The sequence below is a fragment of the Pan paniscus genome, chromosome X (assembly GCF_029289425.2).
Source record: "Pan paniscus chromosome X, NHGRI_mPanPan1-v2.0_pri, whole genome shotgun sequence".
Classification (NCBI taxonomy): domain Eukaryota; kingdom Metazoa; phylum Chordata; class Mammalia; order Primates; family Hominidae; genus Pan; species Pan paniscus.
The window spans coordinates 100,827,381-100,841,019 of record NC_073272.2 but is presented as its reverse complement, the minus strand read 5'-3'; the positions used below and the strand labels follow the sequence as shown (position 1 = coordinate 100,841,019).

At 45.9% G+C, this 13,639-nt stretch overlaps 1 protein-coding gene across 4 annotated transcripts in view; it reads right to left on the bottom strand.

Moving 5' to 3' along the window:
* The window catches only part of DRP2 (dystrophin related protein 2), a 112,210-nt gene that overhangs the window by 90,408 nt on the left and 8,163 nt on the right, over positions 1–13,639 (bottom strand). For 3 of the 4 annotated variants that reach the window (XM_055106580.2, XM_003810406.5, XM_008962756.4), the window contains 4 exons: positions 9,407–9,586; positions 5,146–5,309; positions 3,393–3,549; positions 2,067–2,187 (listed from right to left, as the gene is read on the bottom strand). In XM_055106580.2, coding sequence (XP_054962555.1) covers positions 2,067–2,187; positions 3,393–3,549; positions 5,146–5,309; positions 9,407–9,523 — 559 coding nt within the window. In that variant the 5' untranslated portion in view covers positions 9,524–9,586. The remainder of the gene's footprint in view (positions 1–2,066; positions 2,188–3,392; positions 3,550–5,145; positions 5,310–9,406; positions 9,587–13,639) is intronic. The other variant, XM_034950732.3, reaches the window with a different exon arrangement.

The following is a 13,639-nucleotide window of genomic DNA, read 5'->3' as shown; positions in this document are numbered from 1 at the left end:
CACTTACTATATCATGAGGATTTCCTCATATTTTGAAACAGTAGGAAATGAAAAAGTAAGACATTATAAAAGGTATAGTGAGGCAAGTCATCTAGAGCCCTATTCATACGACCCTGGAATGTGATTTTGCATTAGTTTCTGTTGCCCACTTCCAGCCAAAGGGAGGCATTTTATGAAGGCTCAGCCCAGGAGAAGTTGGTATAATGTGTCTGGCTTTTCCACCTAGGCTCCTAATCTGTAGATTTCTTCTTCCTCCCTCAGATCTCTCCTCAGAAGATCCAGAGCCCCATAGCCCCAGGCTAACTAGAATTGTGCTGCTCTTTCTAGAGCTTGTCCTATCTGAGGCCCATCGGGCATCAAATTAAGTACTAGCCCTCCCATTGAAGGGCCAGAAATAAACTGAGACGGGCATATGGCATTGACAAAGGGCTCAATTCATGAAGGGTCCTTTCAGGCTATTCACAATCCATCTCAGAGGGTTGAGGATTCTTTTTGGAGAAGAGGGCTTGCTGGACCACCACTCAGATCTAGTCACCATGAGTCCCATCCCACTGCCTTATTTGAATTTAGACCAGAGTGGCCCTCTCTATCAAGGGAAGGGGCTAGAAGTTATTGGAGTCAGTATCAAAGAGTCACAGTCGGCTGGGCGCAGTGACTTACACCTGTAATCCCAACACTTCAGGAGGCCAAGCAGGCCAATCACTTGAGCCCAAGAGTTCAAGACCAGCCTGGCCAACATGGCGAGACCTGGTCTCTTCAAAAAACACAAAAATTAGCTGGGTGTGGTAGCATGCGCCTGTAGTCCCAGCTACTCAGGATGCTGAGGCTGAGGCTGAGGCTGGAGGATAGCTTGGGCCTGGGAGGTCAAGGCTGCAATAAGCTGTGATCACGCCACTGCACTCCAGCCTGGGTTATGAAGTGAGAGGCTGTCTCAAAAACAAAGACTAAACACAAAAAAATTCCAAAGAGTCATAGCCAATTTGCCTTTCAAAGGCAATCATCACCTAACTTTTTAGATTTTATAAAGGTTTATTATTTGCTGGTTTGCATGTCCCTCGATGTTGGAATAAAGCAGTATTTTTAAATTATGATTATTTTAGTTTGTTATTTTATTGTATATTATTTATTTTTAGAGTCAGGGTCTTGCTCTGTTGCCCAGGCTGGAATGCAGTGGAGCAATCATAGCTCATTGCAGCCTCGAACTTCTGGGCTCAAGTGATCCTCCCATTTCAGCCTCTCAAGTAGCTGGGACTACAGGCACACACCACAAAACCTAGCTAATTAAAAAAAAATTTTGGGGCCAGGCGTGGTGGCTCATGCCTGTAATCCCAGCACTTTGGGAGGCCGAGGTGGGTGGATCACGAGGTCAGGAGATTGAGACCATCCTGGCTAACACAGTGAAACCCCGTCTCTACTAAAAATACAAAAAATTAGCCAGGCGTGGTGGCAGGTGCCTATAGTCCCAGCTACTCGGGAGGCTGAGGCAGGAGAATGGCATGAACCCAGGAGGCGGAGCTTGCAGTGGGCCAAGATCACACCACTGCACTTCAGCCTGGGCGACAGAGCGAGACTCCGTCCCCCGCAAAAAAAAATTGTAGAGATGGGGGTCTCACTATGTTGCCCAGGCTAGTCTTGAATTTCTGGGCACAAGTGATCTTCTTGCCTCAGCCTCCCAAAGTGCTGGAATTACAGACATGAGCCACTGTGCCCAGCCAGCACTATGTTTTTAAAGGACATACTGGTACTTTTATTCATTGAGTCAGTTCAATTCATTTGAGTGGTTTTTTGTTTTTCTTTTCCACATCTCATTAAATGGCCACACATGCTGCTCCAAAGAGCCACATACAGCTTTGGGTCACACAACTGTTGACCCCTGCTCCAGGCTATATTCTCTTTGCTTTTTTTCCTGCAGTAGGAATCTTGCTTCCCCCCAACTTTGGATGGACTCCTGGGGGAAACTATCCTCCTAGATAACAGGTAAGAAAATGAGTTTGGTGAAGGCAGGAGGGTGTTTGTTCAGCAGTACATGGCTCAAGAAGAAGTGGGAAAAACAGAAGACCACCTACCTTTGCTCTCAGAATGAGGCTCCTCTAACTCCTCAAATGGGTGCTGGGACAGGAAGGCCTGAGCTGACTCCAGCACAGAATAGATGTAGGGGCCCCGAGACTTGACTTCTTCCATAAAGGCCTATAAAGTTTAGCAATATGGTCAACAGGAAAGGAAAGTTTTTCAATCACTTTACATTCCATCCTGCAATTGACAACCTTTCTTCTTCTCAGTGTGTCTTGATTCTTTGGCATTATCAGGTATCTTTGAACTACCTAGACAAAAAGACGTGCAATCCTCCTGATAGACAGAAAAATAACTCTGACACTGGAAGGTCTGTTTAGTATGAAATTTGTCTGTCTATGCCACAGGATAGAGAAAAATGTGGGGATCTTGGTTCTCCAGAAGACTCAGAAAGCTTCCTGTAAGGGTCTTATGGAAATCAAAACCAAGATAGGCAGGATTTATATTAAAATTATAATTAAATTTTTGGTTGAAATATATACGGGATACACAAACTAAAACTGTACATCTTGATGTAGCCAGTACTGAGATCAAGAAACAGAACTCTATCAGCATCCCAGGTGGGCCCTCTTAGTCACTATCTCACCTTCATGCCCCACCCCTCCCTCCCCTCCCACAAAGGTGACCACAATTTTTACTTGTAAAACCACTGATTAGTTTTGCCTATTTTTAAACTTTGTATAAGTGGAATCATACAGTATATACTCTTTTTGTATCCGGCTTTTTTTCACTCAACATATTGTCTGTCTGTAAGATTCACCCATGCTGTGGCACGTGGTTATAGTTTATTTTATTGCTGTATTATATTTCATTCTGTAGTCATTTTAAGAAGTATTTTAACTACAGCAGTAATATATATCACAGAAATATTAGAAATTTCAGAAAGATATGAAGAAAATTAAGAACTCCAATTTTATTACCTAGAGTTAACCATTGTTAACATTTTGATACAGTTCCTTCCTATGCTGTTACACGTATGTAAACATCACACTCATCTATATACATTTTTATACAATTGAGATCCACTTGCACTTAGTTTTGTATCCTGTGTTTTTTCACTTAGCATTATGTTATGTTCATTTCCCCATGTTCCCATTAAAAATCATGGCAGTATATTAAGGGAGGCTAGAATTTGATGGGAGGGGTAGAAAGAAAATATTTGACTTAGGCTGTGGCATGCTAGCCACAGACTAATAGGACTGCATACAGCCTCCTATTCATTTAGGTGTCTCAGCAGAGCTGGGTGTCTGTCAGGGTACTGCAGAAGGGATTCCTCCCCAGCTGAGAGGCTACACACCACGGCTTCTCTGATTCTAACCTACCGCATGTGTCTCCTTCTCCTGTTGCACCAGGGCCACATCCCCTTGTAGGGGCAGCTGAGCTGACAACTCCTCATCCTTTTGGCTGAGCCAGTCAATAATCTCTTGAAGAGGGAGCTGAAGCTTTCCACTGTGGTCTGAGAAGGCCTCTAGGCGAGCACTGCACACAATGAGTAAAACCAGTGATGTTCAGTCTTCTTTTTAAGTGGCAAAACATTTTTTTTTCCAAACTAAGTTATATGGAACTTTAATATAGAAAACAAATTCAGGAGGAGCTTTTCTGGTTCAAGTGGGAGGAGGCCTGGAGTCCTCCCTCTTACCCACCCAAAGAGGGTCCCAAGGCACCTCCACATGGAGCACAGTACTAAAACCAGTAGGTAGAACCATGGGTGTGGAGGCATCCCAAACTTGAATGGCTTAAAATGTCACTTTGTGGATCTCAGTTACTTCAGTTGCGTGCCAAACATCAGGCTGGGAAGGGTAGGAAACTGAACAAGGGCATTAGAGGTGACAGCTGTCTGGTTCCCCTCTTGCCCTGGTAGAATTCAAGTCATGCCAAACTGCTCAACCATAGAGGCTGTTCCGAACTGCCCTCTGAGCAGGAGAGGATTCAGTAAGTGGAAAGGGCAAGTTGGGTGGTTGAGTATAGGCATGCACATGTGCAAGGATGCATACGAATATAACAGTCCTTGGGACCCAAAGGAACATTGGCTAGAGGTCTGAGATATGGAAACAGAAAAATCTGTACTGTATAATTATCTCTGTCTGCCCTCCTACCCCGCTGCCCTCCAAATGAACCATGGTAGGAAGCTAGAGGCTGGCCAAGGATATGTGCAGCCATCAAGCCATTCCCCTTGGCTGACAATAATAACTATCTTTATTCATTGCCCCCCCCTCCCACCACCACCTAGGCCAAGATCTTTACCTAAATTATTGCTTCAACTAATTCTTCAAAAACCTTATTAAGTAGGCATTCCTATTGCCCAGAAAGGGTAAGTAGGTTCCCAAAGGTCACACAGTTAAGTCATTGATAGAGCGATGATTTGAACTCAGGTTTACCTGACTCCAAAGCCTGCATTCTTTCAACTTATCCACAATGCCTCACCCCTAACAAAGCCCATCAGAAGCCAGAAGCTTGGACTTTGATGATAGAGGGTGGAGAAAAAAAGTGGCAGGCATGCACAGACAGCTAGGGAAAGCCGATCAACTGAGAAAAAAATTGACTTCAGGCTCTTACAGAGCTACCCTTAGTTTGGGGAGAAATAGGTGGGCTGAAAACTTATGGATAGAACGTAAAAGGATGGGGAAGTGAACAGATGAGACCTACCAAGATATAGGACAGCTATGAGAGGAAGAGGAGAAGGGAGCAATCATCCCCTTCATTTATACCTCGGCATTTTTAAGTTTAGAAAGCATTTCCACATCTGATTTGAATTCCTATGACCACACTGTGAGGTAGTTAGAACAGGTATTATTCCTCCACTCATTTTTTGTCCTTATAAAAAACAAATGGAAGCTAACATTTCGAGAACTCAAACAAGGTATTCAGGGTGACACAACTACTTAAAACTGAGGCTCAGATCCAAGTCTCCTGACTTCTAAAGCAAGGCTCTTTCCCCAGTGCCAGTGTAGGAAAGGGAGAAGTGGGTGGGCTGAGGAAAGGGGGATGCACAGGCTGAGAGGAGAAGGACAGGGTGCAGCAGCAAAAGGAGCCCAACACCATCTAAGCCAATTCCCTAAGGCACCTGTTTCTTACCGGAGGTTGTGAGACTTCTTTTTTATTTCATTCCAACACAGATTCATGGCTGGTGGTTCCAGGGGTCCAGAGGCACCAACAGACCCGTTCAACAGCTTTAGGCTTAGGCAGGGAACCCCGGCACCATCTTGAGGAGGTGCAGGGCTGGTGACAGCAGCTCTAACCTGGACAGAAACACAAACATCCTGTGATCCTTGGATTGTGCCACACCCTGGTCTGCACCAAGCCAAGGGTGAGATAAGTGTGAACAAGGGGAGAGAAGGGTTGCTGTCAGGGTTCAGAAATGCTATTCTCTGTGTGTTCAGGGACTGAGATGAAGAAAGACCCTGTGGTCCTATTCATTGCCAGGTCTTCTCTTGGTACAGGTCAGTTACATAGAACTGCTGCCTACTATTATTGTTACTCATGATTATAAATTTTGGACCTAGGGAAAGGTTAACATTCCCAAGCTGGGCCCCCACTCCTCAGGACCACTGCCCAGATGGGGTCTTGGAAGTACCTGCATTAGGTAAGAAGCTGCACAGAATTGCCCAAATTATGGGCAACCATACCATTGCAGGTAAGCTGTCGGCTCATACTTCAGGGTCCTACAGTTTACCCAACCTTCTAGAAAAGCAAGCTGAGGAGTTTCTCCATGAAGATTTATAGAGGGAGTAGACTGGCAAGAGAGAACTATCAGTGGTCCACGTCTTACTTCCCATATGAACCTTGGCTTTGATGTGTCCACCACAGTCAGGAAGCCTGGACACAGTCTTCAAGAGAACTGCTCATAAAGATGAGCAGAGGACTCTGACCAGAGTTGATGGCCAAGAGGACAAGCCATGGAGCCTGCCAAAGTCTAGTCTTGAGCCCTCAGGCACATAGTCTATTGCTTGCTCTCCTGGGCACTGGTAAGGCCCTATGGGGGTAATTGTGGGGTTTGGGGGAATGGTGGTTATCCCGGATAGCCCTAAGGAAGGTAGCTACCTATAGAACAGTGTCAGAACTGCCCAGCCAGGGGGCAGGAGCAGGAAGAGGGAAGGGGAATTGGAGGAGGAAATCAGCCTGGGCTGCTCTACCCCAGACTAGGGAGACCCACACCTGCCTACCTGCTTGTCTACATGCTTGCCTTCATTTGGAAAGAAAATGGCCCTGCTAGTCAGTGGCCAAGACTCTTGTAGTCTCCCCTTGCCCCCAACCATACTTCTTCCCCACACAAGACTCTCCAGGCAATTTAGGAAACCAATCATCCCATTAAAACCATAGCTCACAGCCACACCGAGAAAGGGAAGTGAGGAAGCAGTCAAGCTATGGGAAAAGCTCAGCACTCAGCCAGCCTGCAGCCCCAGGAGCTGACCCTACCTGTGCTGCCTGGGGAGTCCATAGCAGGATCCGGCAGCTCCATGATCATCCCTCACCAGGAATCCAGACCTAGTGTCTGGTGAGCCACAAACAGGCAGAATCCTGACAGGCTCTGAGCAAGCCCTCTCAGGGAGGCAGGAGGGGCTGAGCCAGGCCAGGAGGCAGGGGTCACCCTGTTTGTTTACTGACCCCCCAGGAATCTGGAGGGGGCGGCTATGTCAGGGCCTGGCTGGTGAATCAGAGCTTTGTCTCTGGAGAATTCCAGTTCATTCCCAACTGGGCCTGCCACACCAGGGCCAGGATGGCCCTCTCAGGCTGGCAAGGATGGCGGGAGTGGGACTGGGCATTCCATGGTGCTGAGGAGGGGCATGCAGAGGGCAGCTTCTGTTGATTTATTTTCCCTTTCCATGGAAGACACAAAGGGCTCACTCTGCCTCTAGGCCCACCCCTCCCCTGAGGTGGAGGATAAGATCAGACCACTTTGGTGACAAGCTTCTGGTAAGCAATTTCCCTAAGACATAAGAGGATGGGCTTGGAAAATAAGCCTTGTCTTCAACTAAGTAAGCCTCCTCAGAGACAGTGAGGAAGGTTTGTGGCGCATCTGGGGACAGAGCCATGGGATGGCAGCATCTGGAAGCAGGCGCAGCAGAATCCCTCTAAATGTGATTATCCTTGGGTGAGTGCAGAGGCCAGGAGATTCGTCAGAGTCTACTGTGAAAATGGAGGGGTGCTCTGCCCTGCCTTTGAGAGGCAGAGAGGAGTGGAGGGAGAGCCATAGCCCTCAGACCTCTCGCTGTACCCTGAGGCCAAAGGGAAATGGATAGTTAGTGGGCATCCCGTTGAACTTTCACAGGGGAGGGAAAGGGGTCACTGGGACCCAGCAGTTCCATGTAGGCAGCCATTGCCAGGGAGGCTCCTGTGTCCTGCCTGTGCTACCCTGGGTCGGGGCAGGGGAAGGCCCTTTCCTGTAAGCCACTGGCCTGAGGGGTAGGGCCCCTCCTGGAAGTGGCCACTCTTCTCCTTTTCCAGCAGACTTGTCTGGGGAAAGGTTAACATTCCCAAGCTGGGCCCCCATCCCTCAGCACTGAGGGAAAACACATCGTTTTTACCAAAAAGGGTTCTGTTCCCATCCTTATTTATCTCCCACAGAGTCTTCTGGGCTTTCCAACAGTTCCACATTGTTTCCATGCTGAGGCCCACCTACAGGAATAGTTGGAACAGCTGCCTGACTCTTTCTGGGGTTCTGGGGTGGAGCCACCCAGGGTGGCTGGGGGATGGCAGGGGACGGCAGGCCAAGAGCAGGGAGTCGTTCTAGCTCTGGGCCATATCTTCACTCGTGCTGGGTCCTCTGCACTGGGAGTGTCCAGAGTTAGAAAAAGCCCCTTGTGACCCAGCCACAATCAAGCTGTCCTGGCTCTGAGGGGAGCACCCACGATGAGCTGGGCTCTACCCATGTTAGCTTTGCATTCCCTGCAGACTTCTTGGTTTCCCAAATCCCCACCCAGCTGCCATACTATTCTCCATCACCCTGCTCTCCCTCTCCTACTTCCCAGTATACTCTCAAGTCACACCTAGCAGAGCCAGGCACACAATGGGCACATTTCTTTCTCCTTCCCTATCAATTACCTTCTACTTCTGGCTTTTGTAGCCAGGATATTTGCTTCTTGCACCCCACTCCCCTCAAGGCTCTCTATCCATCCCCTGAATCTTTGAGAAAAAGGTTGCAGGAAAGGAAGAGAAACTGGATCGTGGCAGAAGAGAGAAGTTGCCCATGCTATTGGCAATCACAAAATGAAGCCCTCAGGTTTCCCTGCCTACATGGTGGTGTTTTGAGGGGGTAGACAATGAACAGGGTAAGCCTTTGGAAGGGCTCAGTTTTCTCAATCCCTCGACCCTGTGAAAGTCCCACTCCGGGGAAGGGGTAGGTTAATGGGGGAGTCTATGTTGACTCTCGCTTTGAGAATATGTTCGAGGCAGTAATTTCTTTCTAGCTGGATGTGGGGAAAATAGCTCAGGGGGACCTGACTCTAATGCCTCTCTGGACCTTGACTTTCCTTCATTACTGCCCCCAAAACAGGCTCCCCAGCATCCACATTCTCCATCCCCACTTCCTTTCTTCCTCCCTTCCTCCTTCCTGTATATTCGGCCGCTGCCTGCCTCCCAGCAGTGACTCAGCACTGCAGCCCATCTGTGAGGCTCCAGGAGACATAGCACTTTCTCACACCCCCATAGTCTCTGGGCCCCAAAGCATTGTAGGGCAACCAAAGTATGCTTATGTATCTCCCTTCTCCAGTCAACTTTCCCTAGACCTCCCTCATTGTCGGGAAAGGGGGCTGCCCTCTCTACTGTCTCACACACATCCTCTACCTGCCTACCAACATACACAGGCGGACACATACACCACCATCATCACACTACTACAGGAGCAGAGAGGACAGGCAGATATGGAGCTCATGGAATTCTAAGTGGGGATGAGCCAGGAGCTATGAAAAAGGCTAGGAACTTGAGAGGAAAAGCCGATGGCAGGAGAGAGACACCTGTGGAAAATGGAAGGCATGCCACAGAGAAGCCAAGCCAAAGGAAGGACCTGCCTAGTCCTAGACCATGCCCTGAAGGATCATACTCTTCTAGGACATTCCTGGACCTGTAACTCTTAGAAGGTTAACATGGAACCAGCCCCCCTCAGCTGCAGTGGGCCCTCTGAGCTGCCCAGCCCAACACCCTTCCTTTCCTTATGCCCCCCAATAAAAGACATAATGAGTAATAAAGGATGGGCCCAATATATTCCCCATGCTATCCAAGGGGTTGCATGTATACAGAGAGTGCCCCTGAGCCTTAGGAAGCGTGGGTACCCCAAGGACACACAGATCCTGTGTCCACTATCTCTCCACAGGTCTTTCTTTCACTATCAGACTCTTACCTGAGGGTGGGGGCAGGTGCTTCGGAGGCTGCTGCTATGATGGAACTGGTCAGCTGCCTGCCAATCATGACATCGTGGGAGGGTGTAAGGGCATCCCTGCATGACCATAGGTTGCATAAAAACCAAGGCTCATGGGGGGGATGAGGATAGGCAGTGCACCAACTATTGATCATTAAGCACCTGGAAAAGCAATACAGAGAGATTTCGAGTCAAGACCTAGAAAAGCCTATGAATCAAGCATCTACCCAGAGGTGCCTTGACCAGATATACAAATAAGTATTCAAAACTTACTGACCTACCCAGGCCACCATGTACCATAAAATACTTTATTTAATTATTGACCAAGGAAGCATTTATTGTTTACCTATAGTGCTTTGTGCTAGAGACATAAAGATAACTGCTGAGATCTCAAAGCCTAAGGGTGGAGGTGGGCAAGATGGGTAGGGGAGGCAGTCATGTATGCTGATAATTATAATAAAATGCTTACATAGCAAATGCTAAAATCAAGAGTTTACCAAAAGGCTAAGGGAGCACAGAGTGGGGAACAGCTAACTCTGAGAATATGCACATATTTCAGAAAGAGCACACTTGAGATGAGTCTCAAAAGATAAGTAGATATTTGCTTGTGCAGAGGAGAAAGGGAGAATGGCATTCCCAGCAGACAGATCCACCTGTGCAAAGGTGGATGTCATAAAAAGACCTAGCATGTTCAGAGGACAATGGGATCGGTATGGTTAGAGTTTAAGAGGCACAGAGATGAAAAAGACATGGGGGCTTCCCCTGAGGAGTATCACATACAGAGAGAACAAATGTGGAGAAAATAATGGCCATAAAGTGTTATTTGAGGTCATAATGGAAGTGTTTATGGGATGAAGTGAAGAGACAGATGAGGGAATCGTGAGTTCTATCTGGTCATGTCAAGAAAAGTCTCCCTAGAGGAAATGTGCTTGAGGTGAGTCATGAAAGAGAAACAGATTTGTCATTAGGCAGTGAAGGTTAAAAAAAATACAAACATGAAAATTAAATATATGGTGTGTTCCGTGTGACCAGAGTACAAGGTAGGTGCCTTGTTGTGTGTAGCAGGAGGTGAGGCTGTGGCCACATTGGGCCATGCCTTGAATGACAAGCAGAGGATTGTAGGCTTTATCTTGTAGACAATGGGGAGGCACTGAAGATTTTAAGCAGGGAGTGACATAATGAGATTTGCATTTTATTTTATTTATTTATTTATTTATTTTAGACGGGAGTTTCGCTCTTGTTGCCCAGGCCAGAGTGCAGTGGCGCGATCTCAGCTCACTGCAACCTCTGCCTCCCAGGTTCAAGTGATTCTCCTGCCTCAGCCTCCTGAGTAGCTGGGATTACAGGTGCCTGCCACCATGCCCCACTAATTTTTCGTATTTTTAGTAGAGATGGGGTTTCGTCATGTTGGCCAGGCTGGTCTCGAACTCCTGACCTCAGGTGATCCACCCGCCTCGGCCTCCCAAAGTGCTGGGATTACAGGCATGAGCCACTGTGCCTGGCCGAGATTTGCATTTTAGAAAGAGCCCCCTGCCTTCCTTGTAGAGTGATTCTCCAAAAGGAAGAACCTGTTGAGAAGCTGTTAGAATAGGCAGGCAGTTGCAGTGAGGATGAAGCAGACAGCATGACTCTGAGGTACATTGGAGAGGTAAAATACACTGGGCTTGATGATCAATTGGATGTGAACAGTAAGGGAGGAGAAGGAGTCAAAGGTTTCTAATTTGGGAGCTGAGTGGATAATGTTGCCAACAGCAAGAGAAGGAAGACAGGAGAAAGAGTAAATTTGCTGTGGTAGGGAATAGGGGCAGTGTTGCATAATAAGCTATGCTTGAGACATATTCAGCTTTAGATGTAAAGAGCTAAGCTTAGTAAAGGAGAAATATGGGGACAAAGTTTAGATGTACAAACCAATTGATGGTTTAGAGAATGTAAACAAATGTGATGAGAATGGGTGGCAAAGATGATGCTTGCAAATAATGAGGTGATCTCTTTTAGTGTGGGGCAAAGACACACAAACCCTGATTCAAAGGGCCGGAACTGAGCATCTTTTATTCATGATGCAGATAATTAAATAACCACCATTTTTAGACTCTATTCCAGTGGTTCACAATGTTTTAGATATAAGAGGCCCTTCTTAAGACTAAAAAAAAAAATCTCACTTCACCCACTCTCACCCACAATAGTAGCTGTACTTTTAGAACTTACCGAGTGAGAAAAACATTTATGCATTTAAAGATATGTGGACTCCTTGCATTAAGTACCCACCCCTCCTCCTCAGGAGACCATAGTCCAAAGAATGGAGATTATTACAAATCACAAGGGCACAAGAGGTTGTGGTCTAAAGGGTACTTTGTTGTAGTCAAAGTCCCTATAGATTATACAGCTATGTAGCTACTCATCCCCAAAGAATGACTGAAAATATGGCTCCTCTGTGATCAGACACCACAAAAGCATTAGTCACTTAGATTAAAAAATGAAGTACTGCTATGGATGTGTTATAAGCATAAAGGCTACAAGAGGCTTGCTTTCAGACCTCTTTTTATGTTAACATTTTTATTTTTGCTGATTATAGAAGTAATACATGTTCTTGATAGAAAAACTGGGAAATACAAAAAATAATAAGGATGAAAATAAAAATAATCTGTAATATTACCACCCAGAGATAATCATTACTAACAGCTATGAACTTTAGTTTTTCTCTGAAAAATATATACATACACTTTTAAAATAAAATCGCCATCACATGCTATCATTTCATAGCCTGCTTTTTTCACTTGCCATTATATCATGGTCATTTTAGAATGTCATTAACTATTCCCTTAAAACATGATTTTTTTTTTGAGACAGGGTCTCTCACTTTGTCACCCAGGCTGGAGTGCACTGGCGTGATCTTGGCTCACTGCAACCTCCCAGGCTCAAGCGATCTTCCTGCCTCAGTACCCCCAGGTAGCTGGGACTACAGGTGTGCACCACAATGCCTGGATAATTTTTTGTATTTTTGGTAGAGACGGGGTTTTGTCATGTTGCCAGGCTGGTCTCAAACTCCTGAGCTCAAGTGATCAGCCTGCCTCAGCCTCGCAAAGTGTTTATATTACAGGTGTGAGCCACCACGCCCAGCCTAAAACATGATTTTTAACAGCTGCATAGGAAGTACAGCACTGTGACTGAGGCCATGGGCACTGGCATCAGACAGACCTAGAGTCAAATCCACACTATTCAACCTATTAGCAGTGTGGTCCAGGACAAGTTAACCTCTCTGAGCCTCAGTGTCCTCATCTGCAAAATGGGGATAAATAATGATAGCATCCTCACAGAATTATTCTAATGATTAAAGTTAATAATTTAAATAACTTAGCGCAGTGTCTGGCAACAATACACAACTCAATAAGTGTTAGCTATCGTCATTGTATAGTATCCCACTGAATGGATACACCATAGTTTAACAATTAGACATATGTTTATAGTTCTTCTTTTTTATAAATCAAAGTGCAGTGAACAACCTTGTGCATATTTGTGATTCTTTCCATAGGATAATTGCCTATAAGGGAGAATTCCTGGATCAAAGCGTTTATGATACATATGTCTAAATTGCCCTAGAAAAAGTTATATCATTTTACACTACTACTAGCAATGTATGAGAGTGCCAGTTTCCCAGCACACTTGCCCACAGTATGTATTCTTACTTTATTTGCCAACTTTGTAAGTGAAAATGGCATTTTGAGGATTACTTTGCGTTTCCTTAATTGCTAAAGATATTTAGCTTTTCCTCCACACTTTTAGTGGTCGTTTGTATCTCTTCTTTCATCAACTATCTCTTTTCTTCTCTTTTGAGATTCATTTCTCTCCAGATTATAAGATTCTTTCTTATTCCTCTACTGACCTGATGCTAGGTTAAGGCTTCACAAAACAAAACTAAGATAAACCCAGGAGTCAGAGAATCCAGACCTTCTAATCCTAACACAGGCAGAAAAGGAATAGATTTCTTCTGGTCCTAAAATGACTATCCTCTGCTCTTTTTAGACTTTGCCCCTGACTGTGACCTCAAGTCATATTGCCTCTCTAGGCCTTAGTTTGCTAATGTATCAAGTGTTAATGTTTAAGGGTTGCTAAGCACCAAACACTATCATTCTCTGTATTCATATAGCATGCCTTTGTAGTCTGTTGTGCTGTCTTTCATGATCCTCAGTACAACCTAGTAAAGTTGTCCCAGTCAGA